Genomic DNA, 27313 nt, shown 5'->3' on the forward strand with positions numbered 1-27313 from the left:
GTATCTTGGCTATTATAAGACTGCATTAACATGGGAGTGTAGACATGTTTTTGATAACCTGTTTTCTTTTCCTTTGGACGTACATCCAGAAGTGGGATTGCTACATCATGTGGTGGTTCTACTGTGAGTTTTCTGAGGAGCCTCCAGACTATTCTCCAAGATGGCGGGACCAGTTTGCCACCCCACCAGCAGGGCACAAGGGTTCCATTTTCTCTGCATCCTCACCGACATTTGCTATCTCTTAACTGTTTTCTTTTGCTGTGCAGAAGCTTTTAAGTTTGATGTCGTCCCACCTGTTGATTTTTTTTTCTTGTACTGTTTGTGCTTTTGGTGTGATAGGCAAAAAAATCTTTCCAAGACCCATGTCAAGAAGGTTTTGCCCTGTTTTCTTTTAGGGGTTTTATGGTTTTAAGCCTTCCATTCATTTCAAAATTTTTTTTTAACGTTTTATTCATTTTTGAGACAGAGAGAGACAGAGCATGAACGGGGGAGGGGCAGAGAGAGAGGGAGACACAGAATCCGAAGCAGGCTCCAGGCTCTGAGCTGTCAGCACAGAGCCCGACGCGGGGCTCGAACTCACGGACCTCGAGATCATGACCTGAGCCGAAGTCGGATGCTTAACGGACTGAGTCACCCAGGCACCCCAAGCCTTCCATCCATTTCAAATTAAATTCTGTGAGGGTGTCAGATGGGGATCCAGCTTCATTTTTCTGCGTGAGGTTACCTATCCAGTTTTCGCAACACCATCTGTTGAAGAGACTGACCTGGGAACTGTAGATTTTTAAAAGCTTCCCAAGTGGTTGCAACCAAGGTGAGAGCCAGCGCTGTGGAGCCTCAGCTCCTGCAACGCAAGAGCTCCGGGGGCTCCGCTGCAGGGCGGACCCCACGGGGAGGGTGCAGGAGGCTCCGGGGCGCAGCCAGCGGCCTCCCACTTCTGCCTGCAGCCGCCACACCGCAACTGGAGGGCGGTGCATGGGAGGAGGGCACCGGCTGTCAAGTCCGGTGGTGGGATCCCTCCGTGGGGCTGCTGTGGGGGGCCCTTTGCTGACCTGCGAACACACCGCATGGGGCGTGGAGGTGGAGCTGAGGGTGACAGTGGTAGCCCTGAGTAGAGCCTATTATGGCCTGGCACTTTTCTAAGGCTTTGCGTTAATTTAAAAAAAAATTTTTTTTTAATGGTTTTATTTTTGAGAAGAGAGAAAGCATGAACAGGGGAGGGGCAAAGAGAGAGAGAGGGACACATAGAATCCGAAGCAGGCTCCAGGCGCTGAGCCGTCAGCACAGAGCCCGACATGGGGCTCGAACCCACAAACCGTTGAGATCATGACCTGAGCCCCCCAGGCCCCCCAAGGCTCTGCATTAATTTAGCAATCCGGTGATTGCCCTGGGAAGCCGTGCTGAGTGAGAAAACGGAGACCCAGAGAAGTGGAGTTGACTCCCAAAGCTACCAAGCCAGGAAGTGGCTGAGCGAAGAGTCCAACTTGCTCCTCGCGTCTCCGAGGCCAGGTCCCGGCGGCCCGGGGACACCGGCCCCGCCCCTCCGCCCCGCCCCCGCCCCGCCCCCGCGTTCGCGGACACCTTAGGCCCCGCCCCTCGCGAGCCGGCGACCCGCGGGGCGGGGCGGGGGCGGGGCGGGGGCGGGGCCCGCCGCCTGGAGGAAGTGTCCAGCCCGCCGCCCGTGCACCCCAGGCGGCCGCCGTCAGTGCTCCCTCGGGGTCCGGCCATGGAGGCGGTGCCGCCGCTCTACCGCGTGGCGGGGGCCGCGGGGCCGCAGGGCGACGAGGACCGGCTCGGGGTCCCCGACGGGCCGGGGGCTCCGGTGAGCGGGGACGGGTCTGTGAGAGGGGGGGTGCGAGGACCGGGAGCGCGGGGGGGGGGGGGGGTGTCTCCCCGGCGTGGGGGAGGGGGGGAGGCGCCGCCCCCGGGTCGGGCCGTGGCAGCGGGTCCCGGGAGTGGGGCGGTGCGATGCGACCCCCGGGGCCCCCAGCCCGGGTGCGACGTGTACGCCGTGCGTGCCCCGCAGCTGGACGAGCTGGTGGGCGCGTACCCCAACTACAACGAGGAGGAGGAGGAGCGCCGCTACTACCGCCGCAAGCGCCTCGGCGTGCTCAAGAACGTGCTGGCGGCCAGCGCGGGCGGCATGCTCACCTACGCCGTCTACCTGGGTAGGCGGCCCGCAGCGCCAGACCCCGCGGCTTCCCCGCGGCCTCCCTTCCCAGCCCCGGTCAGGGAAAGAGAAACCTTAGGGGCCGGTTGGCTTCCCTTCCTCTTTCACTTCCTCCCCTGCCGCGCTCGCAGCTGCCGCAGCTGTGGCCTCACCACATGGAGGTGGGGTCAGGTGCAGTGTTCTGGATTCCCAGGCAGCACCTTCGGGAGCGCGTGGCCAGGGTCTGGGCGCCCTGGGCGGGTCTGCCGCCTTCCAGATCTGGAGCGCTGGACGTGTGTATGGGGGAAGGGGGGGGGGGGTGCGGGGAGGGTCTGGATTCAAGTGGCCGACGCTGCCACGGGCTGTCAGGACGCTTGGCCCAGCCTGGGCATCCCTCTCGGTCCTCATGGGCGTTGAAATCGGGGACTGGCGCTCCCTCCAAGCTCGCGCGCCGGCCTCTGTGCCGTTGCCGCGGGAGTTAGGCTGCCCCCTCTGTGCCCGCCCCCTGCCCCCCAGGCCTCCTGCAGATGCAGCTGATCCTGCACTACGATGAGACCTACCGCGAGGTGAAGTATGGCAACATGGGGCTGCCCGACATCGACAGCAAGATGCTGATGGGCATCAACGTGACGCCCATCGCCGCTTTGCTCTACACACCTGTGCTTATCAGGTGCGTTGCTGCTGTCCCCAACAGGGCTGGACTGTCAGTCAGATACTGAAGGGTGCAAGGGCTCTTGGCCCATGGGGTCTCCCCCTGCCCCGGTGTTCTTGGGGGTGGGGAGCTGGGGAGGCGCCTTGCCTTCCTGGAGGGGTGAGAGAGAGGGGAGGACCCAGGTTTAGGGAAGGGAGCAGGAACTTGACCCCAGGGCACATTTCCCACAACCGAAATCCACTCCTGCCCCTTCCCTCACCTTGCCTGTGCCCCACATGGCATTGTCTTTGGGCCCTCCTCCGTGGTTTGGAGCTACAGGGACCTTTCCAAGACCAGGGCTGTGGAATCTCTGGAGAGGATCTGATCAGCCCTAACACCCAGGCAACCAAGCCCGGCCTGATCAGCCCCATGGCCGGTATTGAGGGAAGACATGGCCCGGCAGGTGCCCCAGACGGTCTACCCTGGACCTGAGCCTTGGAAGCATCTGGTCCAGCCTTCTGGCCAGTGCAAAACCCCCCTCCACATGCACCCTCCCCACCAGGAGGCGGGTCTCCGCTCAGATGAGACCCAGAGACTAGCAGACCAATTAGATGGGTTTTAGTTCCTCTATCTTAAAACAAACAAACAAACAAACAAACAAAAACAAAAAACCCCAAACCCCAAACTCCTTTAACATCATCGTACAAAGACCATTAGGATCCTAACTGAAATCAGAAAAAAGAAAACCCTCCCAAGCCCTCCAGTAAATCAGCTGACTTTGTTGTCCCAGCAGCATGCAGGGATAAACGTTTACGTCCTTGTCACAAGAGCGTGTGCCGAATTCACGTTTGCTTGCTTTCTTTTCACTGCACGTGGCCTTCTCCTCAGTTTTCACATTGAGGAGTCTGTGACAGTAGAATCTTCTGCAGAGATGGGGGCACCCAACCGTGGCTCAGAGTTGGACATTCAGCCCCCCTCCTTTTGCTTTTTTTTTTTTTTTGCATATTCACTTTATGCTTGTAGCTCTTTCCTTCTTAAAATTAAAAAAAAAATTCTACAATAAATTTCTAGCGGTACCTTTAGCAGATCAGAGAAAGACTATGGCTCTGAAAACATACCACTGTTGCTAATAACAGCTAAGTCTTTATTTCCCATGTGCTGGGCCCTTTCTGAGCGTTACCTCATTCCCTAGGATCCCAGGGAGATCTAAGAGACGAGGAGAAAATGAGACATTCAACGGCTTGCCCAGGTCCCACCGGTAGCACCTGGCAGTCGGAAAGTTTGACTCCCTCGCCCTAAGCTTGCCCCTTGCCCAAACTATCAGGCTGATTTCCTAGAGGGCTGTGCCCATTTGCATGACCTTGGGCTGTGCGCATCATTTTTTTAAACCACAGCCTCACCAGCAATGAGTGCTGATATTTTTACTTTTTGCTCATTTACTCCATCAAAATGTGACTTGCCCCCCCCCCCCCCATAGATCAGAGTGGGCTGCCTATCTATTGTTTATATGGCAAAATAAGGATAATAAAAGAACTGGGGCCCTGTAATAGAGAAAGTAATTGTGATCGGAAAATCAGAGTCATTTGGCTTTGAGCTTCCTGGAAGCCAAAGCAAGGAAAGGAACTAATGAGCACAAATAACTCAAAAACACCCCAAAGCTCCTGGCAGTGGTTTTTAGCCTGACTAGCCTCCGTGCCCTGAGCGGGCCCTTATCCGGTCAGTGGTCAACCACCTTTAAGCCCAGTGTGGCATTTTCTCAGAGTCAGCAAGCCTGTTGTCCTAGAAGCCAGTGAGGACGGAGCTTCCCAAATGACCACAGTGGACGGCAAGAGCGATGGGCAGGGAGGAAGGGATGTTGGTCCTGCCAGGACCTCTCTCTGGTCCTAAGTTTCCTCGACCCAGTTTGACTTGCGTCCCTGGGCCCCGAAGCCACAGCACGTGAGCTTGGATGGAGAAGGGGGATTCGCGAGCCAGCCCGGAACACAAATGAGGGCTGGATGTGCACGCAGGCCACTGACCGGTGACACCGCCCCTTCTCCCCCCATCCTTGCAGTGGCCACGAGAAGCCTGTGGTTTGGGCTCTGTGCTCCCCCTTAAGCTGTGGAAACTGATTGTGGGGACCTGGGACTGAGACCACCAGCAAGTCCCTGTCTCTGCTACTCTTAGAGCCCCTGACTCCAAGGCCAGGGATTACTCCCCGTCTCGCACTGCCTGGTTGGCGAGCCGGCACCCGGGCCTGTGGCCCCTCTGGTCTCAGGCCCCAGTGGTCTGGGCAGGCTCGCGGTGCCAGCATCCCTCCTACTGCCCGCAGGTTTTTTGGCACCAAGTGGATGATGTTCCTGGCTGTGGGCATCTATGCCCTCTTTGTCTCCACCAACTACTGGGAACGCTACTACACACTCGTGCCCTCAGCTGTGGCCTTGGGCATGGCCATTGTGCCTCTTTGGGCCTCCATGGGCAACTACATCACCAGGTGAGCCTGGGGGGCCGCAGGGCGGGAGGCTGGAGACCTGGCTGTGTCTCTGCCGCACTGCCAACCTCAGCTGGCGGAGCTCGCTCTGCCTTTCGGGTCTCAGTTTCCCCGTCCGTGAGACGCAGCCCGTAGCCCTGCGTGCAGGAAGCAGAGGCACCGGGTAGAGGTTGGACTGGGGGAAGCTTTCTCTCCTTTGTGGTCCAGGATGGCTCAGAAGTACTACGAGTACTCGCATTATAAGGAGCAGGATGATCAGGGCCCCCAGAAGCGCCCGCCGCGGGGCTCCCACGCGCCATACCTCCTGGTCTTCCAAGCGATCTTCTATAGCTTCTTCCATGTGAGTCAGCTCCACGTTGGCGCCATGCGGGGAGGGTGTTGCAAGCCCAGGACCCACACGTTGGAGCCCATCCCACAGTCTTCTCAGCCCTCCAGTCCACTGCCCTTTCTTGAGCCACCCTCTGCTTACCGACCTCTGGTGACCGACCTCCTCCTCTCCTTGTCGAGGAGAAAGTCCTCCTGCGCTGGGCACTCCCTCCTGCCACCAGGCCGCCCCCAGAGCCGGGGGGGAGGGCTCCTCTTCGGCCAAGGCTGTGCCCAGACCCCTTTCAGACCATGCCTGTGCCCCGTGCCTGCTTCTGAGCCCAGCCCAAGCTGCCCTCCTGCCCACAGCTGAGCTTCGCCTGTGCCCAGCTGCCCATGATCTACTTCCTGAACCACTACCTGTATGACCTGAACCACACACTCTACAACGTGCAGAGCTGCGGTTAGTCTGCATGGGGTGGGACCCCCAGGCCTGTTCACCTCCCCCATTGAGTCATCCAGCAGACACGGGGCTCTTGAGAGTGCCCAGAGAGGATGCCCTTGCCCACAGGTCCAGGGCTGAGAGCCTGGTGGCCCACACCTCTTACGGGCAAGGCAAAGGACCCTGTAGGAGTATGCAGTCAGGACATCTGACCCAGCCTGGTGGGGACAGGGTGCATCAGGGAAGGCTGCCCGGAGGAGATGCCATCTGGGCTGAGCCACAGATATCCTCAGAGCTCAATCACTGCAGGGTGAATGTATGCAGTTGGGGGATGGACTGGTCCCCACCTCCAGCCTCCAGGCACTAGGGCAGGAAGGGGGGCTAGGTGTTCCTCTCCTTGTGGCCCCTCCAGCCCCAGTGGCCCTCTCCTCCAAGCTGCTCCCCAAATGAACCTTGCCTTTGCAAGCACTGTCCTCACCCACCACCTCTGACTCTCCCCTGCACCCTCCCTCCTTGCTCCATTTCTTTGTGGTTGACTTGACAGTGTGCTCTACGCCCTGTGTCCCACTCTTCAGGTACTAACAGCCAGGGCATCCTCAGTGGCTTCAACAAGACAGTTCTGAAGACGTTACCACGGAGCCGAAACCTCATTGTGGTGGAGAGCGTGCTCATGGCAGTGGCCTTCCTGGCCATGCTGCTGGTGCGACCTTGGATGGGGTGGCGGCGGAGTCAATAAAGTCTGGGGACTGAGGCGGGGAGAAACGGGTGCCATCTGGGCGCGTTGCTGGCAGGCAGCCCGGGCAATGTCCTGGTCTGAGGTGGGAGCCGGGTCTGAATCCTGGGGAGGAAGCCTGAACCTAGCAGCCAGGCTAGAGGTTTGGGAATGAACCTGGAGTTGGAATCCCAGAGAACGAGGAAAGGGGGACCAAGCCTGGTCTGGGGTGGAGCTGGAGACGGGGTCCTAGAGGACTGGGCTGGAGGCAGAACCCGAGAGGTAGGACTAAGGTGCAGGGGGCGTGGCTTGGGCGTGGCTTCTTCCTGGAGGCGGGGCTGGGAAACAAGGCCGAGGTCTATGGGTGAAGCTGGGGGCAGGCCCCGAGGCTGAGAGGCTGGGCTGAGGTCTGTAGGTCTGTGGGTGTGTCTAGGGGCGGGGCCCTGGGCTGGGAGGCGGGGCCGAGGTCTACCGGGGAGCCTGCGGGCAGGGCCAAAGGCTGAGGGGTGGAGCTTAGGTCTGCGGGTGTGTCTAGGGGCGGGGCCCGGGGGCTGGGAGGCGGGATTAAAGTCTGTGGTGAGTCTAAGGGCAGGGCCCAGGGTTGAGAAGCAGGGTTGAAATCTATGGGTGTGTTTAGGGGCGGAGCCCGGAGGTGAGGCCAAGGTCTGTGGATGTGCCTGGGGGCGGGGCATGGGGCTAGGAGGCGGGGCTGAGGTCTGTGGGTGTGTCTAGGGGCCGGGCCTGAGGCCTGAGTGCCTGGCAGCCCGCCCCCTCAGTCCGCGGGTCCGCAGGTTCTGGGCCTGTGCGGCGCCGCCTATCGGCCCACTGAGGAGATCGACCTGCGCAGCGTGGGCTGGGGTAACATCTTCCAGCTGCCCTTCAAGCACGTGCGCGACTTCCGCCTGCGGCACCTCGTGCCCTTCTTTATCTACAGCGGCTTCGAGGTCCTCTTTGCCTGCACCGGTCTCACCCTGGTAAGTACCCCCCTGCATAGCGTTGTCAGATAATATACAGAACTTCAGGTTAAATTTGTATTTCGGCTAAAGGTTTTGAATACATGTATAAGTATGCACAGGTGCGTCCCAGACACCCCCCTTCCTTTCTTCCCTCCCTTCCGCCATTCCCCCACTGCCTTAGGCATGTTATTTTAACCTCTATCTGTGAAGTGATTCTAATAACCATGCTTGCTCCCAGAGCTGTTACATGGTTGAGACAGAATAACGCCCATAAAGTGTATAGTTCCATGCGGGGTACAGCCTTGGTATCTGAGGACATTGTTCAAGCCTTCTCCCCTCTCTGTGCCTTCAGAAGCTCCCCATGAACTTCCCAGGAGTTAGCCCTGACTTGGTCCAGAGGGGACAGGGTGTGGCCTGAAGACCTCAGGTAGGGAGGGCCAGAGCCTGGGCCAGCTGACCTCTGACACTCACTCCTGTCCCCCCAGGGCTATGGTGTGTGCTCCGTGGGGCTGGAACGCCTGGCCCACCTCCTCGTGGCTTATAGCCTGGGCGCCTCCGCTGCCTCGCTCCTAGGCCTGCTGGGACTGTGGCTGCCGCGCCCGGTGCCCCTGGTGGCTGGGGCTGGAGTGCACCTGCTGCTCACTCTCAGCCTCTTCTTCTGGGCCCCCACACCTCGGGTCCTGCGACACATTTGGATCCTCTACGTAGCGGCTGTCCTCTGGGGTGTGGGCAGTGCCCTGAATAAGACTGGGCTCAGCAGTGAGTATAGCCATGGGCACTGGGATGGCTGGGCAGGGGACCCTGTGACTACCTCGGGGTGGTTGGGGAGGAACACAGAGATCCCAGGGACAGACATGGGGTCCCATGGATACACTAGGGGTCTGTTATGGTGGAGGTGGGCGAGCATCCCTGTGGACACTCCCAGGAGTGGGAGGAAGTTCCATGGGCTGCAGGGACAGATGAGGAGGGCTGTGGACGCACCAGGGGCAGGTATGGGAGTTGCACGCCATGGACATCCTGTCGACACCCCAGGGTGGGCTTGGGGCCCTGTGGCCACTGGGGGTGGGGGCGGTTAGCGTGAGATCTTGTGGCTACACGGAGTAGGTACAGGGCTCTGTGGGCACCTCTGAGCGACAGTGTGGAAAACCACACCTGGGATACTTTGCTTTCCAACCAGAGGACAGGGCCCACCCTGACACTGGGAGCAGATTGCCAGTCCGTGCTCTAGGGCGCCTGGGAAGCAGCAGGTGGCCCTGTACGCGCTCCAGGGTGCAGGCACACACATGACCTTTTTATGGAGAAGAGCTGGGAGCAGGCATGAAGCCCCAACGCCGGTCTGCAGAGTAGCAGAGTCCGGGCCCTGAGTCTGGGCTGCTGGGGTGGGGGCCCCGGGGAGTGGAACTCTGTTGGCAGAAAAGTGGGGGTGGGTGGGTCAGAGTTCAGCTGTGTGATGCTCGCTGCCCCCAGGTAGGCATATGCCCGTGACACGCAGTCAGTACACAAAAGGTGCGGTTATTTGGATCTTTCACATCAGCATCTGCTGTGATGGGCCAGTGCTGTTAACAGTTTTGAACATCACCCTGGGGGCGTGATGTGGTGGAGGTCATGCCTGCTGTGGGCAGAGCGGGGGCTGGCTCAGGTGACCCCTGCACCCGCCATCAGACAGTCAGGTATCCGCATCTGTCATAGGGCATGGAGCCCCGCATTCTGGGCCACACTCTCTTGGCTGTTGCTCTGAGGCCGCCAGATCTGGGCAGCATCCGGTGTTGGTACCAGGTCTGGATTAGGACCTGGTCCTGGAATCCCCTTCTGCCTGCCCAGTTCTGCTTCCTGCCTCCTCCTTGTGAACCCTGGGTGGGGGGGGGGGGGCTCCCTGTCCCTCCACAGTAGCCCTGGGAGGAGTGGTCACGCTGCAAGGCCTTAGGGCAGGGAAGTTAATGTCCTGAGTGGCAGGTGAGGGTACGATTTGCTAGGTGCTCTGTGGGCGCTCTCACATTAAAACCTCAGAACACGACATATAATATGCATCATCTCATTTACATTTGGGAAAACTGGCCATGGGGAGTTAACTTACGCTGAGACTACCCCATAGAGCCAACATTTGAATCCTCATCTCTGTACTAAGTCTCTCCACTTCACAGTCCTGAGTCTCCTGACTCCCTGTCCGGTGGTCTTTGTTCCCAGCCCAGGGGAAGTTCAAACCTCCCCGTTTCAGGTTTGATTTGCAGAAAGCTTGTTGCTGCAAGCGGTTTGCCCTCCCTGAGCCCAGGGTGAGGAGAAACAGCCTCCAAAGGCCTGGCATTATGCACCTGGGGTCCGAGAGATGACAGGATATGACGGCATATAGAGTTTTCCGCTTTTGAGACCACACATGTGCTCCAGAGTGAGGCCCACACTGTACCCCCTGCAAAGTTCACCTGTTCCTGCCTCTGCTCAGCTCCCCAGGCAGCGTAAAAACGGGGCTTCCACCAGGGGGCAGGCCAGGACCGGCTCAAAGGGCTTTCCAGGAGCTCCAAGGCCAAGGGCTGACACCAACCGAGTGCTGGCTCTGAGGGGGTCACAAGTGGGAGATCAGCCATTCTGGTCCCTGTTGACCCCTCTCCCCTTCCTGCCCTGTCCTGCCCACCTGCAGCACTCTTGGGAATCCTCTACGAGGACAAAGAAAGGCAAGACTTCGTCTTCACCATCTACCACTGGTGGCAGGCAGTGGCCATCTTCACAGTGTACCTGGGCTCAAGCCTGCCCATGAAGGTGAGCCTGAGCGTGGTAGGAGGAGGGTCTCTGGGGGCGTTAGGACCCCTCATGCCAGCACCCAGGCAGATACTTTCTGAGTGCCCACCCTAGCCTCACAGCCCCCCAAAAGGCACTACTCCCCAAGGGCCGGGTCAAGCCCACTCCAAACCCAGGACCCGCTTACTGCCTCACCTCCCATGGGCCTCAGTTTACCTGTCTCTGAAGGGGTTCACAGTTTCTCTTTCCTTGGGTGTTCATCCCAGACACCTGCGGGCAGTTTGATGATCTGTTCACAGGACGTCAGCTCTGAGCTGGGCGGGGAGGGTCTTCCCTTCATTGGCCTGCGGGGAGCCGGGTTCCTCGTGCTCTGCTCCCACCTACTGGTGGGTCAGTTTAGCAGGTCTAGACCCAACATTTGAAAAAATGAAATAGAAGACATGAGAGCAGGATGTGCTGCTTATATGTGTGTATGGACTGTTATGATGGGCAACTACGTTTGGCTGTGGGCTACAGCCAGAAACGTCTGAGAGGCATTTCTTACAAGGGTGCCTGCGCTAAGGGACACAGGAGTCTAAGCCCCAGGGAGGGGCAGAGCTGGGGTCTGAGCCTCGCCCGCGGCAGGGTGCTCAGGAAGCTAAGGTGGCTTGGGCAGCTGTGCAGTGCGATGCGGGACGCGAGCGCGCCTGTCCCGCGATGGGCTAAGCGGGGAAGGCGCGGGGGCGGTGACCCGCGGGTCCCCAGCATCCCTCTTCGTGCGCACAGGCTAAGCTGGCCGTGTTGCTGCTGACGCTGGTGGCGGCCGCGGCCTCGTACCTGTGGATGGAGCAGAAGCTGCGGCGGGGTGTGGTCCCGCGTCAGCCCCGCATCCCGCGGCCCCAGCACAAGGTGCGCGGCTACCGGTACCTGGAGGAGGACAACTCGGACGAGAGCGACGCGGAGGGCGAGCGCGGCGGCGGAGGCGGCAGCGGCGGCGGCCCGGGGGACGGCGTGGAGGAGGAGGCGCCGCCCGCGGGCCCCCGGCCTGGCCCGGAGCCGGCCGGCCTCTGCCGCCGGCCCTGCCCCTACGAACAGGCCCTGGGAGGCGACGGGCCCGAGGAGCAGTGAGGGGCCCAGCCTGCTCGCCGGCCTCGGTTTACCGCGTCTCAGGTCGGGGCCCCCGTGACTGCGCCTCCTTCAGGAAGGACCTTGGCCCCCAGCCCCGTGTTCGGGAACGGCCGTCCGGAGCCCCCGGGCCACCTGCAGCGGGGGCCCGTCCCGCAGCCCCTCTTGGACGAGACGGAGCTTTGAGACCCCTGGGTTGGAGAGACGGACGGCACAGCCGACCCCCTCACCTCCGGGGCCGCCCTCCACGACCCCTCCCCGGGCCCCAGAAGGGGCGGGGTCCTCCTGCCGCCACCGCCCCCAGTCCCGCCCCAGCTCCGCTCTCGGCTGCGGGGCTCCGCCCAGTGCACCGCGCGCTTTGCACATCATACCCCCGTGGTCCGTGAAGAGACACGACTTTTTATAGGAAATGAGAAATAAAGAGGTTTTGTATTGTCCTGACCGGGAAGTCTCGAGCTGCGGGGGTAAGGAGGGCGCCCGGGACGGGTGCCCGGCTGACCCTCCTGGGGCAAGATCTTCGACCCCTTGACCCCCGCCGAGGGGGCGGGCCCCCTAATCCCCGCCCATCCGCCCTGCCTCCCTCCTGGAAGCCCCGCCCCTCCCCACACCCACCTGTTTTTCCAGGTCCCACCGTGTCCACCCGGGAGAGACAAGCGCCCGGTTGGCCTGCGGGGACCGCGGCAGAGAGTGTGACGGGGCTGCCGGTCCCTCGTGGGTCTAGAGGGCGCGACAGACTCCGAAGGTCCAACTCCCACCGCCCCTCCTGCAGTCTCCATAAGCATCTCCAGCCCTCCCGCCCGTCCTCATCCTTTTTCTATTGGGGTGTTTCTGCCTGCAGCTCCCCCAAGGGACTCCTTTGGGAGCCAGGTCCACTTCTGAGCCGTGTCAAGGTCGCCCCTGCTGGTCTGGGCAGGGAGAATGGTTGTCTGAGCCCCGGTGAACTTGGCCACTGCCCTGCTGTAGCCTCAGCTGCGGAGCCCATGAGAGCCACAGACCCCCTACAGCCTGAGGGCGCCCCTTTCTCCACGACCCCCATGGGAGGGACTGAGACCCCACTGGAAAGGGCTTTGAACGCCTGGGTGAGGACAGCTAAGGGGGCCACATGAGGGTCATAAAGCCCTGGTTGCACCCCAACAGATCCTCTGCTGTGGCTGCACCATTCCTCACCCCCCACATCCCCTCTACCCCCTGAAGGCCAAGGCCAGACCGTGTCCACACCCACTTCAGCCTCAGTTCTCTTAGACACCCCACGCCCACCACCATAAACCACGCCTCCACTCTCTTCTCTCTGGCCTCGCTCGAGTCTGCATCTAGCAACCTCTAGGGGGCCTTGGAGCCAGGCTCTGTGACCTCAGGCAAGGGCCTGACCCATCTGAGCCGCAAAGTCCTTCTTGGTAAAGTCAGCGTCGGTAAACAAGGAGACATGTTTGAAACCCCTCAGCACAGTGGCTCCGTAGGAAACTCACAAGGATGCAGAGAATATCTTACATTTTCTAAATTTTGGAGGGAAGCAGCAATCCTGCGTACCTTTCCACCCCAAGCGAACTAATAGATCCACGTGGCTCCCAGCTTCAACATTAGATCACGGCACATTCCCTTCACGTTGTATCTCTGAGACGTTGGGTTTCCTGTGGTTTTGGGGATAAGAAGGGAAAGTCACCACCATGGACCAGGAAGGGAGGCTGGGGGGCGTCCAGTCTGATTTCAAGGTGTGAGAAGCCGGCCAGTGCACACAGCCGATTAGTAAGTAGTGGTAGTTTTTTTTTTTTTTAATGTTTATTTTTGAGAGAGAGAGAGAGAGGCAGAGTGCGAGTGGGGGAGGGGCAGAGAGAGGGGGAGACTCCAGGCTCTGAGCTGTCAGCACAGAGCCTGACGTGGGGCTCCAACTCACGAACGCAAGGCAAGATCATGACCTGAGCTGAAGTCAGATGCTTAACCAGCTGAGCCACCCAGGTGCCCCAAGTAGTGGTAGTTATTGAAGAATGAGATAAAAGTACTGTTTTTTCTTCCTATTTATGCATATTCTATTTCCTAAATGACCACTAAGTTATTAGGACATAAATTTGTATTAAGTTATTTGGACCTAAAATAATTGGTAAATAGATATTAGATGTTAGATATTTCTTTTGGCCTGGGAGCGCTGTGGAAAATGACCGAGGCACCAAGGGTGCCAGGAACCGAGAACGTTTAGCACAGCGCTGGCACAGAGAAAGCTCTCAACCAACCTCAGTGAGTCCCTCACTGGACCCTGTGGCACCGCTTGCCCCGAGGACCCGCTGCCCCCTCTCTGGGCCTCGTACCAAGGAAGGTGGGTAAATCTATGATCTGTGACTCATGACAAAGGAGTCCCCCCCCCCCCACCTATCTTTTGCAAACCAACATAAGCCCGCTATCAGGTTGTCTTTGGCAGATTCCGGGGTCCTGCAGGCATGGAGGGCAGGGAAGGTGACAGCTATAGTAAGGGTCATAGGTCCCCACCTGCCACCCCCACCTCCGCCCCAGCCTCCCTACCAGGTGGCCTGCACACTCAGGCAGGTGAAGGGCCGGAAGCTCAGACTTTCACTGACAAGCAGACCCGGAAAGGGTCACGTTGAGTGACCTGTAGTCCAGGTGAGCGCCATCCCTCTGCCCTTCGAGACCCCCATCAGCATCTGTGTGGAAAGGAAGGTTCTCTGGCAGCAGATACGACAACATCCTCCCGGCAGGATTGCAGCTAAACTCCCGTCAGAGCTGGGCAATCAGACACTAGCCTCTGAATGCAGGGCTGGGTGCTATTCAGAGTGTGGACCCCTGGGTGTGCCGGGCAAGGGTGAGAGGGGGCGGGAATAGGTCTATAATTTGTCACCGTCCAAAGTCATTTCTTTCTTTCTCCCACTCTTTCTTTCTTTCTTTCTTTCAGTTTATTTATTTTGAGAGAGACAGAGATGTTGCGAGCAGGGGAAGGGCAGAGAAAGAGGGAGAGAGAGAGAATCCCAAGCAGGCTCCGCATTGTCAATGCAGAGCCTGATGCTGGGCTTGAACTCATGAACCCTGAGATCATGACCTGAGCTGAAATCAAGAGTCAGATGCTTAAGTGACTGAGCCACCCAGGTGCCCCCAAAGTCATCTTTTTTTTTTTAGGATTTCGGGAATAGAATTTAGGGATTCATCACTTACATACAACACCCAGTGCTCATGCCGACAAGTGCCCTCCTTAATGCCCATCCCCCATTTAGCCCATCCCCCCACCCAACACCCCTCGAGCAACCCTCCATTTGTTCTCTGTATTTAAGAGTCTCTTATGGTTTGTCTCCCTCTCTGATTTTACCTTATTTTTGCTTCCTTTCCCCTATGTTCATCTGTTTTGTTTCTTAAATTCCACATGAGTGAAATCACGTATTTGCCTTTCTCTGACTGACTTATTTTGCTTAGCATAACACACTCTAGTTCCATCCATATAGTTGCAAATGGCAAGATCTCATCCTTTTTATTCACCAAGTAGTATTCCATTGTGTGTATATATATATATATATATATATATATATACATCTTCTTTATCCATTTGTCAGTCGATGAACATTTGGCTCTTTCCATACTTCATTTATTGTTGATAGCGCTGCTATAAACATTGGGGTGCATGTGCCCCTTCGAATCAGCATTTCTGTATCCTTGGGATAAATACCGAGTAGTGCAATTGCTGGGTCGTAGGGTAGATCTATTTTTAATTTTCCTAAAGCCATTTCTAACATCTATCTCAATATTAAACAAGGACTCTAATTGGAACAGATTGGAAGGTGGCCCGGGAATATGGAGCAGCCACATGGGAGGGGCGCGTGGTTTCTGATCACGTTTCTCGTGCCTAGTGAGTTCCCCATTAAGAGACTTCACAGACCCCCCTCGCTGCTCCTGGCACTTGGAGGAGACCCCCCCCCATGGCAAGCTGCCCCCATGACAAGCAAGACACAGAGCACCCAGGACAGGCAGTGGAATTGCTCGTGGCCGCAGACCCTCCAGGTGTGGTCGTGAGGTACCATCATCCCTCGTCTCCATCCCTTCTGGATAAAGTGACTGGTGTGGTTTCTGGGCCCCTGAGTGGAAGGAAGATCAGCAGGGCCATCACTGTCACCCCCCCACCCCACCTCCTCACCTCCCCCCCCCCCCTCGCCAACAGCAGTTTGATTTTGTCAATCTGCACCAGGAAGGTTTTTAAATTAAATGACTCCGAGAATCTACAGTCTGAGATCCGGTTTATCTTTAATTTCTCGGTAGCAGGTTAGATAGCCTGAAATTCTCCTTCTTGGGAACACCTAAAGGTGCTGGCTAGAAAATAACCTGCTTTTTAAATACATAGCTGAGCTGTCAGGAAAGTAAGCAAAGTTCTCCAGGGCCCACGCTGAGGGCCGCGACCCTCACCAGGTAGGGGCTGGTGTTAAGGCCACGCGGAAAGCTGGACCGTGGAAAAGCGACACTTTTAGGGAAAGGGATGGAAGAAATCCCACCCACAGACACAGGAAGACATAAGGAACTTTGGGCTCTGGGTGGGAAAAAAGTTTGCCTTGAGAGTTCTATGTTTTCAGGCACGCTTTCTGGAAGTTTGGAGTGCCTACCAAGGATTCACCCCATCCGTGTGGCCCAGGAGCCCCAACATTGAGAAATTAACATTAAAATTTCTTTTAATGTGGCTTGGTAGCATCCCTGGGGCTCCGGGCAAATACACTTGGAAAACCTCTCTGATGGCTCCCTGAGGCCCAGACACCCAAGATTTCTCACGTGAAGCCCCTCTGAGGCTGAGCTCACGGTCCAAAATTATAGAGCACGCGAGGAAACAAATCACAGTGAATGCAAGCTAAAAAACAGCAAAAGGAGGGATGCCTGGGTGGCTCAGTGGGTTGAGCATCTGACTCTTGATTTCAGCTCAGGTCACGATCTCACGGTTTATGGGACTGTGTGCTGAGCCTGCTTGGGATTCTCTCTCTCTCTCTCTCTCTCTCTCTGCCCCTCCCCTGCTCTCTCTCTGTCTCTCAAAAATAAGTAAATAAACAATTTTTTAAATGTTTATTTATTTTTGAGAGACAGAGTGCAAGTGAGGGAGGGGCAGAGAGAGAGGGAGACACAGAATCTGAAGCAGGCTCCAGGCTCTGAGCTGTCAGCACAGAGCCCGACGCGGGGCTCGAACTCACAAACCGTGAGATCACGACCTGAACCGAAGTCGGACGCTCAACCGACCGAGCCACCCAGGTGCCCCAGTAAATAAACATTTTTTAAAAAGGCACCAAAAGGAGCGGGATTAGACACTCCTCCCTCCAAGCACCTCCCCTAACTACGAGAAAGAGGTGTGCACGACAGGTGCTTCTAGAAGCCTCCCAGCGATCTCTGTCCCTTGACCCTTCACACCTGTGACATCTCCTCCCCTTGGCTGTGGGATGGACCTAGCGATTTTCTTCTAACAGAACACGGCAGCGATGGGTGGAGTGCCAAGCTGGCCTCCAGGACTCCCAGGCCCTCCCTGTGAATGTGGGTGGGGTCTCGTGCTGGGAGAGCCCCCGGGATCAAGCTCCCCATCAGTTGCCTGTCGGGTAATCAGAAGGGAGATTACCTGAGTGGGCTTGAGCTGAGGCCTTTAAAAGAAGAACTCTGGGCAGAGAGGCTCTCTTGCTGGCCTGGAGGAAGACTGGCCGGGAGCTGAGAGAAAATGGGGACCTCAGGGCTGCAACCGGGGCGAACCGAACAGAGCCAACACCTTGATCGCAGCCTCCGATAGCAGAGGCACATAGGTACCCGTGGACACAGCATAAAATGTGTTAATCACATAGTAAGCGGTAAAAGGATTCCCCAAAGAGAAGGCTCGGTGGGTCTGGAATGAAACAAGAGTGAGTAGCAAGGGTGGCTTTGGATCTTGGCTGTGGTCAAGGGTGGAGCTCAGCTGGGGTGGGGGGTGGGGGGCGGCCCCGGGCAGACCGGGGCTTTCGTGATGTGAAGGGGACCCGCAAAGCTGCGGCGTCAATGAGAGCGGGAGACATTCTGCTCAGTGAAAGAAGCTGGGCACAAAAAAAGCCACAGAGGGTAGGATCCCGTCTGTGTGAAATGTCCAGAAGAGCCAAGTCCCTGGAGACAGCGAGCAGATTTGTGGGTGCCGGGGCCCGGGAGGTGGGGAGAAGGAGTGATTGCTGATGGCTCTGGGGTTTCTTTCTGGAGCGATGGAAACGTTCTAAAAGTGGACAGTGAGGATGTGTACACAGCTCTGTGAATATACGAAAAGCCACTGAATTATATACACGAGGATCGTCCATTACAAGGATGAATTTCAGGATATGAGAATTATATCTCAGTCAAGCTGGTATTAAAAGGAAAGGAATAGGGGCACCTGGGTGGCTCAGTCGGTCAAGTGTCCGACTCTTGATTCTGACTCAGGTCATGATCTCACAGTCGTGAGATCGAGCCCTGAGTCGGGGCCTACTTAAGAGTCTCTCTCTCCCTCTCCTTCTGCCTCTCTCTGGCTCATGCATTCCCTCTCTCTCTCTCTCTCTCTCAAAAAAAAAATATATATATATATATATATAATTGAAATAAATAATAAATAAAAGGAAAGGAATCTCACGTACAATTTAACAATGATTGAAAATTTGGGGATAATTGTAGGTCTATGCAGTGAGGGAAAATTACCTTCAATTAAAGTTTCTGGAAGGTTAGCAGGGTAGGCATTAATTAGAGAAGGCAGGGCCAGTTTGGCCCATGGTAAGCTCAACACTTGATTAGGGCCGTGGGCTGTAATTTTAGGTAGGCGTATACGTAACAGTTGACCCTTGAACCACATGGGCCCACCTATCTGTGGAGTTTTTACAGTACGGTGAAAATTGTAAATGTATTTTCTCCTCTTTATGGTTTTCGTAACCCTTTCTTTTGTCTAGCTTACTTTATTATAAGAATACAGTCCACCTAACACACAAAATATGTGTTAATAGTCTGATTACGTTATCCATGAAGCTTCCTGTCAACGGTAGCCTTTTAGCAGCTAAGTTTTGAGGGACTCAAAAGCTACACTCAAATTTGCAACAGTGGAGGGGGTCGGTGTCCCTAACACCCATGTTGCTCAAGGGCCAACTGTCATATTGTTTGGAGGGATTCTGGGTACAAGAGAAAAAAGAGGGGGGAGGTTGGGGCTCAAGGTCTGTTTTTGGAGGGATTTGAGGAGTGCTGTGATGTTTTCAAGGGCTATGGGCGGGGTAGAGCACCTATGGGGAAGGTGACACTGGAGTCACCCCCAGAATTCAGTCTGTCTGTTGGCAGGGACGTGGTGGTCAGAGGGCAGCACCATTGGGAATGAATCTGACATCTAGGCACGAGTTAGCAGGAGGCAAGAGTAATCTCATTGGAATCTGGAATACAATAATTTGAGCCAAACGTATTACCTTTAGGCATAGAGCCCTATTGGTCAGGGAGGCACAAAGATGGATGAATGTCATGGGCTAATGAGTCAGTCACCCCACCCCACGGCGGTAGTATTCCTGCTGTGGATTAAGGAGCCCAAGGGTGCCCACATTCTGTTGGTACCGCTTCCAGTATTTTAGAACAACTCCGTTTGCTAATAACACGAACATATAGAGGCATGAAGGTCAGAGGCCGTCTGGGGGTGCAATCTGTCATTTTGGAGGCCTTTTGCTGTAAAGCGTGACTCCCTTTTAATTTTGAAAGAGGGTTGGGGCACCTGGGTGGCTCAGTCGGTTGAGCGTCCGACTTTGGCTCAGGTCATGATCTCGCGGTCCGTGGGTTCGAGCCCCGCGTGGGGCTCTGTGCTGACAGCTTGGAGCCCGGAGCCTACTTCTCATTCTGTGTCTCCCTCTCTCTCTGCCCCCTCTACCACTCACACTCTGTCTCTCTCTCTCAAAAATAAATAAACATTAATTGTGACAGATGATCAGTTGAAGAATTCCAAGATTGTGTCTTGTTGGAATGGATTTATTATCTTAGATTCTAGGAGGCTGTGGCCCCTACACAATATTGAATAACTCAAACGATCTTGGATGGCAATGGGGCCGAAAGATGGTCCATGAGTATTTCAAACCTGAGTGGAATCCCCCAAAGGATGGCAGTGTCCTTGACCCAAGTCCAGCTCAAAGAACAGCCAGAGCTGAGCAGATGCATTTTTATGCAATGGCCTGAGGGCCTGGAAGCCCTGACCTGGAATAAGCATTGTTTGGGGACCTTGGTTAATATTTGCGTGTCCAGGAGGACTTGGGAGCACCTCCTACTAGAACACACTTTATGATATGCCAGTTTTAACTCTTAACTGTCCCGTGAGAGGTTTTCATTGGGATCGTAATTGTGCCTTTTGTATTTTTGGTAAATCTTGCAGCTTAGGTAGGTGGATGTCCTCAGGATATCAGAGGTAGGCGTCGAGCCCTCTTGAAATTTATAATTAGAGGGTCACGTTCAAAGGATTCCCCTTGGGCCTCAATCTGGTCTTTTTCCCTTAAAGGATGAGAGTAAGGCTGCGGATGTGGAAATTTTCCCAAGTGTTTTGTTCAAGAGATGAGTCTTTTGGGGGTGCTGATTGGCTCAGTGGTTAGAGCACGTGACTCTTGACCTCGGGGTCATCAGTTGGAGCCCCACATTGGGTGTAGAGATTACATAAACAAATAAATAAACTTTTAAAAAATGTTTATTTATTTTCGAGAGAGAGAGGGGGCAGGGAGGGGCAGAAAGAGAGGGAGACGCAGAATCCAAAAAAGGCTCCAGGCTCTGAGCTGTCAGCACAGAGCCCGATGCCGGGCTTGAACTCACGAACCACGAGATCATTACTTGAGCCAAAGTTGGACACTTAACTGACTGAGCCACCCAGATGCCCCAAAGGTGGGCTAAAATTTTTTTAAAACAAATTGTTTTAATGTTTATTTATTTATTGTTGAGAGGCAGAGACAGAGCGTGAGCATGGGAGGGGCACAGAGAGAAGGAGACACAGAATCCAAAGCAGGCTCTGGGCTCTGAGCTGTCAGCACAGAGCCCGACGCGGGACTCAAACTCACAAACTGTGAGATCACGACCTGAGCCGAAGTCGGATGCCTAACCGACTGAGCCACCCAGGCGCCCCGCTAAACTTTTTGAAAAAGAGGGGAGGTGCCTGGGTGGCTCAGTTAAGCGGTTAAGTGTTCGACTCTTGATTTTGGCTCTATGATTTTGGTTACAAGGTCGAGCCCCATGCTGGGATGCTGTCTTTCCCTCTCTCTCTCTCTGCCCCCCTCCTCCTCTCTCTCTCTCTCTCTCTCTCTCTCTCTCTCTCGAAATAAATCAATAAACTTTTTTAAAAAGAGAGCGATGAGCCTTTTGTATTTTGAAAGAAGGTAAGACCTTCTGATACTTGTTGAGGTTGGAAAGCTTGGGACAGGTTGAGTCGTTTTGTGTCGCATATTGGGCATTTCGAGGTTACCCGAGTAGTTCTGTTTTTTTGGTGGCCCATCCATTAGCACAGGCTGGGGTGTCAGAGTCAGGAAAAGTGCATTGACGTCCCTGGTCGGCCAGGGTGCACTCCGCAGCCAAGAACAGCCCACACTTCAGCCAACCGAGGTGCCCGCGGGCCCCACGTTTGATCGGGGAGGGCCCGATGTCTCCAGAGGGCTCCCTCACCAGAGCTTCAAAGTGTACGAAGCCCCTTTCTTGTTTGCTTGCTTATTCCCGGGGGCTCCCAAAGTGGCTACCGACCCTGGGAGAGGGGTGGCCTCCCCCTCAGTCTCTGGCAAGGGACCAAGGATTGCACGGGGAATACGCCAGATGACCCAGATAAGGCTTTATCCTACAGATGTCACCTGTACTGTAGCAAGGAGGCTTGCGGCTAAGTTGAGCCCATGTTGAACCTCCACGGCCCAGACGTAACGGACACCTGTCTGGAGGGTAATGAGCTCATTTCCCATAGGGCCCAATGTGCGGCCAGCGGTTGGTTTAATGGGGTGTGGGAGCTGCCGGTGGCAGCTTTTCACACGAGAAACCCGTGGGCAGCCGTCCTGAGCCGCTCATGCCTCTCAGGGGCACGAGCAAGGTCTGGTCGAGAAAGGAGGGCTCGGAGGGCATCGAGGAAGTGCTTGTGGCGTAGCCGGTGGTGCAGCAGGTCGAGCTGACCCACAAGGCCAAGGTCAAGGCCCGGCTGATTTGCCTGGTGAGGACACAATGAGCCACTTTTGGGTTTAAGGTCGACTACTTGCACAGACAGTGAGACGGGGACTAAGCCACAGCTGCCGGCTCCCTGTGGTCCCTGTCACGTGTACCAAAAAGGAGGCCTTGAAACCAAAGGGGCCAGGGGACTGTGAGGCGCGTGGTGGGGTGCCCCGCGGCTGAGAGCCCGTGCCAGGCTGCGGCCGAGTGTCTTATGTCCCGCAGCTCTCTCCTGAGGAGGCCGGTCAGAGGCCTCCGAATAGTATTTTTGTCTTCGCCTGCAGTAACTTTATCTTAGCTTTTTGTAACTCAGGATAGTTTAGGGGCCCTTCTATTGACACACTTTTTTTTAATCCTGCAGGAAGTCCCCAAGTGGATCAGAATACAGCAGTGCAGTGAGGGCAGCCACACAACAGAAGCACCTTGACCTTGGGGAGCGCTGGTGAAGCAAGGCCCGCGGAAGCACCAGGCTCCAGACGTCGCCGCGTCGCGCTCACGCCCGGCGACCACCCCGGGGCCCAACCACCCTTTCCAGGCAGCTCTTGGGAAAGGTGGGGGTCGGTGCCTGGCTGCGACCTGTGACCATTCCCATTCTTCTCTCCGATGCATGGCTCAGCACTGCCAGGGTGCGGTCCGGGGTCAGGATCCTCAGGATCTGTTTCTTTGCATGCTTTCTCAACCCCGTCTGGGGCCTGGCCCTTGGGCCCTTTCCCCCATCGTTACGTCTGGCTTCAACCAGCTAGAGGTAAGGCAGAGGCTGGGTAAGATCCGATGGAACCAACGGAGAGGGCAGCGCCTGGAGCGCAGACGTGCCAGCAATTTCCTGAGCCTGCCCAAGCCCACCACCCGTGGGTTCCCGTGGAGCGAGCCCAGTGAGTACGCTGACAGAAGAAAGACCCATCGTCTGTGATCATCGTCCGGCCGCCCCGTTCACAGCACGAAGCGGGATGCCCGTGTGCAGGCTTGGGTTTCCACGACTTGAAATTTTGGCTTGAAATTTCTACCAAGGGAGAAGGGGGCTGCACGGGGGCTTTCTTACCGGGCTGGCCAGATGTAGGGCCAAAGGGAGAAGGGGGCTTGAAAGCTATCAGTGGCCAAAACGATACAAATGGAGTCTTTGTCCCAGTGCGGTAGGCATTCTGTTGTGGGCAGGGGAAGGGAGACCCCGAGGGGCCACTGGTTCACAGCAATTCCCAAATCCAGGCTGACAAAATCCGCCCTTGAGAGACCCTGAGCCAGAGGGCCCAGCGAAGCTGTAGTGGGATTCCCGACCCAGGGAAACTGTGATCGTAAGTGATGGTTTTTTAAGGCACTGAGTTTGGGGGTAATTTGTTAATGCAGTAGCAGATAATTCATACAGATTTTGATACCTGGAAAGAGAGTGCTACCATAATAAATAGCTAAAAGCAAGAGGGTGGTTTTTGAACTGGCCAGCGGGTGCAGCCCGGAAAGATTTGGGGATCATGTTAGAGAAAGTCTAAATTGCCTTGAACAGACTGTTGGTCAAAATCTGGACTTTGAGAACAGTGTCAGTGGGGGCTCCAAAGGAAGTGAAGAATGTGTTATTGGATGTGGAAAAAGGGTGATTCTTGGGGCGCCTGGGGGGCTCAGTCGGTTGAGCGTCCGACTGCGGCTCAGGTCATGATCTCACGGTTTGTGGGTTCGAGCCCTGCGTCGGGCTCTGTGCTGACAGCTCGGAGCCTGGAGCCTGCTTCGGATGCCATGTCTCCCTCTCTCTCTGCCCCTCCCCGGCTTGGGCTCTGTCTCTGTCTCTCTCTCTAAAATAAACAACCGTTAAAAAGAAAAAAAAGAAAAAGAAGGTGATTCTTGTGATGTGGTGGCAGAAAGCTCAGTGACAGGGGTATCCGTCGCTATGTGAAAAGTGGACAATGTGCCTGAAGAATTTCAGGCAAAGTGCTGAAGGCAGTGTCTGCTTTCTTCCTGGCGCTTTTGGTAAAATGCAAGAGGAGAGACACATGGAGGGGAGGACTGTCGTACAAAACAGTCTTTCCAAGGCACAGGGGACCAGAGGAAAAATAGACAAACTAGGCTTGATGAAAAATTTTAAATTCTGTGCATCAAAAGACACTATCCGTAGAGTAAAGGGAAACATTTGCAAAACGTGCGTCTGATGATATGCAGAGGACAATATACGAAATATACAGAGGACACCTGAGACCCAACAACAGCAAGATCGACAACCGGACTCAAAGTGGACACAGGGCTTGACTGGACATGTCCTCAGAGATGACAGCCAGATGGCCGATACATACATGAAAAGATGAAATGAAATTACCATATGATCCAGCCCTACGTCTGAGTATGTACTCAAAAGAATGGAAAGCAGGGGCTCGAAGACTTACTATGTTTGTCGCAGCATGACTCACAATAGCCACAATGTGGAAACAACTCAAGGGGCCATTGACCCATGAATGGATCAGCAAAATGTGGTCCATCCATGCAATGGAACTGTGAAAACCACTCAGCTGCAAGCGTGCACGCCCTCGCGTTAACGAGGAAGGGTGATTCAGAGGACCAAGACCCAGAAAGCAGAGCCAAGAGCCATGGAGAATTCTTCCTGGACCGAGAAACCTGATGGAGGAATTTCCAACATTTTGCTGGTTGGATTTCAGCGCGGCTTTGGGTCAGTTCCGGTCTACTGTGCCTCTCATTTTCTTGCTCTGTGAACAGGAATGTCGACTGCGGTTGTCCCACATGGACGTCTCCGTGCACCTCAGGCTACAGTTAGGGCAATAGAGTTCTAGTCGTCTCACTGCTTACAATGCAGATAACCCACTTCCAAACTCCCTCCCATGGCTGTTGGGTTGAATCCCTCCCATGGCTGTTGGCAGGCTCTGGTTCCTTGTGGGCTGTTGGGTTGAAGGTCTCAGCTTCTTACCGGCTGTGGTCCCAGAGGCTACCTTCAGTTCCTCCCACGTGGGCCTTTCCATAGAACAGCTCACAACATGGCAGCTGGCTTCATTAGAGTAAATGAACGAGAAGAACCGAAAAGAGCATGAACAAATGGGGTCATAGTCTTTCACTTTTGTGGAGGTGAAATTCAAATAACATACAACTAACCATTTTAAAGATGGGATTCAGTGGTATTTTCTGCATTGTGATTGCGACAACCACCTCTCTCTAGATTCAAAGATTTCATCACTCCAGAGCAACACCCTGTACCCATTAAGCAGTCACTTCTGAAGCACTGAAAGATCCCCAACAAGGCCATGGCCACATGCAGCTTACTCACCGCTCCAGCTATGCCCAGTGTGTGCCAAAGGACAAGGCCATTAAGAAGTTCACCATTCGGGGCACCCGGGTGGCTCAGTCGGTTAAGTGTCTGACTCTTGGTTTCGGCTCAGGTCATGATCTCACGGTTTGGTGAGTTCGAGCCCCACATCGGGCTTAAGATTCTCTCTCCCTCTCTCTCCGCCCCTCCCCCACTCACACTGTCTCTGTCTCTCTCAAATGAAAGAAAAAAATTAAAAAGAATATTAAAAAAAAAAAGAAGTTCATCATTCAAAACTTAGCAGAAGCTGCAGTCATCAGGGACACTTCCGAAGCAAGTGTCTTTGATGTTTATGCGCTTCCCAAGCGGCATGCGAAACTACATTACTGCGTGAATTGTGCCATTCAGGGCAAGGTTGTCAGGAATCATTCGTGTAAAGCCCAGAAGGACTAAACACTCACCCCAGTTTAGACCTGTGGGTGCTGCCCCATGACCTCTGCCAAAGCCCACGTAAATCCTTAAGGAATGGAGGGGGGGAAGCTAGTCCTCTGGGGGGGGGGAGATGCAAATTATACTAAAAAATATTGTTTTCTAATCCATGGACATGGGCTGTCTTTCCAGTTATTTATATCTTAATTTCGTTGAGCAATGTTTTGCAGTTCAGTGTAAAAGTCTTTCCCCGTCCTTGGTTAAATTTATTCCTAAGTATTTTATTCTTTTGGATGCTATTGTAAATGGAATTGTTTTCTTCGTTTCCTTTTCAGATTGTTCATCGCTGGTCCATAGAAACACAACTGATTTTTCAGTGTTGATTTTGTACTGTGCAACTCTGCTGACTTTGTTTATTAGCACTGGTAAAGTGTGTGTGTGTGTGTGTGTGTGTGTGTGTGTGTGTTTGAAATTTTTATAAACAGAATTATATAAAAATAAAATTCTGCAGATAAAAAATGTATTACTTCCTACTTTCTGATTCGAATGCCTTTTATTATTTTTTTCTTGCCAGACTTTCAGGAAAATATGGAACAGCAGCAGTGAAAGCAGCCGTCCTTGTCTTGTGCCTGATCTTAAGGGGAGAACTCTGTCTTTCACCCCTGAGTATGAAGTTAGCTGTGGGTTTTTCATCAGTGCGTTTTACCATGTTAAGAAAGGTCCCTTCAATTCCTAGTTTGCCAGGTGGTTTTGATTATGAAAGGGTGTTGAATTTGTCATTTTTTATATCTATGGATATGATTGTGCTTTTTTCCCCTTTTATTCATGTGGCATATTTATTCATTGTTTTTCTCACGTCGAATCACCTTTGCCTTTCTGGGATACATCCTACTAAGTCACAATGCTTTCAGCGTTCTGTGACTCATAATCCTTTATAGTCCAGTCTTATAAATGATATCTCATCACCTTTGCTCTAGTCTCTTCTTTAGAAACAAGTCTCCATACTCAACGGGAGAGGATTACACAATGGCATAAGTACCTGGAGGCAGAGCTCAGGGAAGCCATCTTAGAAGCTGTTACCTTCAGATTTATTATACAATATCTCAGATCTTTCACACATATATATGACAAGAACAACAACAAAGAATGGACCGACTGGGTTTATAGATAGAGTTTTGCCAACTACTCAAGGACTAGGTAATCACAAACTTATTTTCATTGTCCAGTGAACAAAGAATGGGGGGGGCGGGGTGCTCTTTAATTTACTTGATAAAGCAAGTCCATCCTTGACACTAAAAACAGAAAAAGATAGCAAGGCCAATCACATGTGTGACCTGAGATGCAAAAGATTAGCCAACGTAATCTTTCAATATGCAACAACCAAATTTTTTTCTAATACAACTCACCATATTTATTTATCAAAGGAGAAAAGGCACATGCTCGTTTCAACAGACGAAGAGAAAATATTTGATGAAATTCAATATCCACCCATGATTTAAAATAAACAAAATAAACAAGTTTTCTGACCAAGGGAGTATAGAAAGCCTTCCAAAGAAAGGTAAAGAACTCTTCCAAAAATGTACAGCAAACATTATACTCAAAGATGAATCATGATTCACAGGCCATTAAGGACAAGAACTAGACAATAATTCCCTCAGTCATTTGCTTCTATTCAACATCGTACTGGAGGTCCGATGCACACAGTAAAACTAGAAAAACCGGGGCGCCTGGGTGGCTTGGTCGGTTAAGCGTCCGACTTCAGCTCAGGTCATGATCTCATGGTTTGTGAGTTCGAGCCCCGCATCGGGCTCTGTGCTGACAGCTCAGAGCCTGGAGCCTGTTTCGGATTCTGTGTCTCCCTCTCTCTCCGCTCCTCCCCTGTTCATGCTCTGTCTCTCTCTGTCTCAAAAAAAAAAAAAATAATAGATAAACCTTAAAAAAAAAATTTAAAAAAAACCTAGAAAACCCAATGAAGTATAAGAATTGAAAAGGAAGAAACAAATCTGTCCATCTCTACAGTTTTTGTTTGTTTGTTT

The 27313-nt window shown here is 54.3% G+C and overlaps 1 protein-coding gene across 1 annotated transcript; it reads left to right on the forward strand.

Annotated features, from left to right (window-relative positions):
- The first annotated feature begins 1641 nt into the window (after window positions 1–1641).
- UNC93B1 (unc-93B1 regulator of TLR signaling) lies at window positions 1642–11935 on the forward strand. The gene is made up of 11 exons (XM_060607436.3): window positions 1642–1819; window positions 2024–2165; window positions 2663–2816; window positions 5089–5250; window positions 5455–5587; window positions 5920–6013; window positions 6568–6692; window positions 7496–7678; window positions 8146–8419; window positions 10293–10411; window positions 11156–11935. Exons 1-11 carry the CDS (start codon window positions 1724–1726, stop codon window positions 11495–11497), a joined length of 1824 nt encoding a protein of 607 aa, XP_060463419.1. The 5' UTR covers window positions 1642–1723; the 3' UTR covers window positions 11498–11935.
- The last annotated feature ends 15378 nt before the right edge of the window (window positions 11936–27313 follow it).

This window comes from Panthera onca, chromosome D1 (assembly GCF_046562875.1).
Source record: "Panthera onca isolate mPanOnc1 chromosome D1, mPanOnc1 haplotype 2, whole genome shotgun sequence".
Lineage (NCBI taxonomy): Eukaryota > Metazoa > Chordata > Mammalia > Carnivora > Felidae > Panthera > Panthera onca.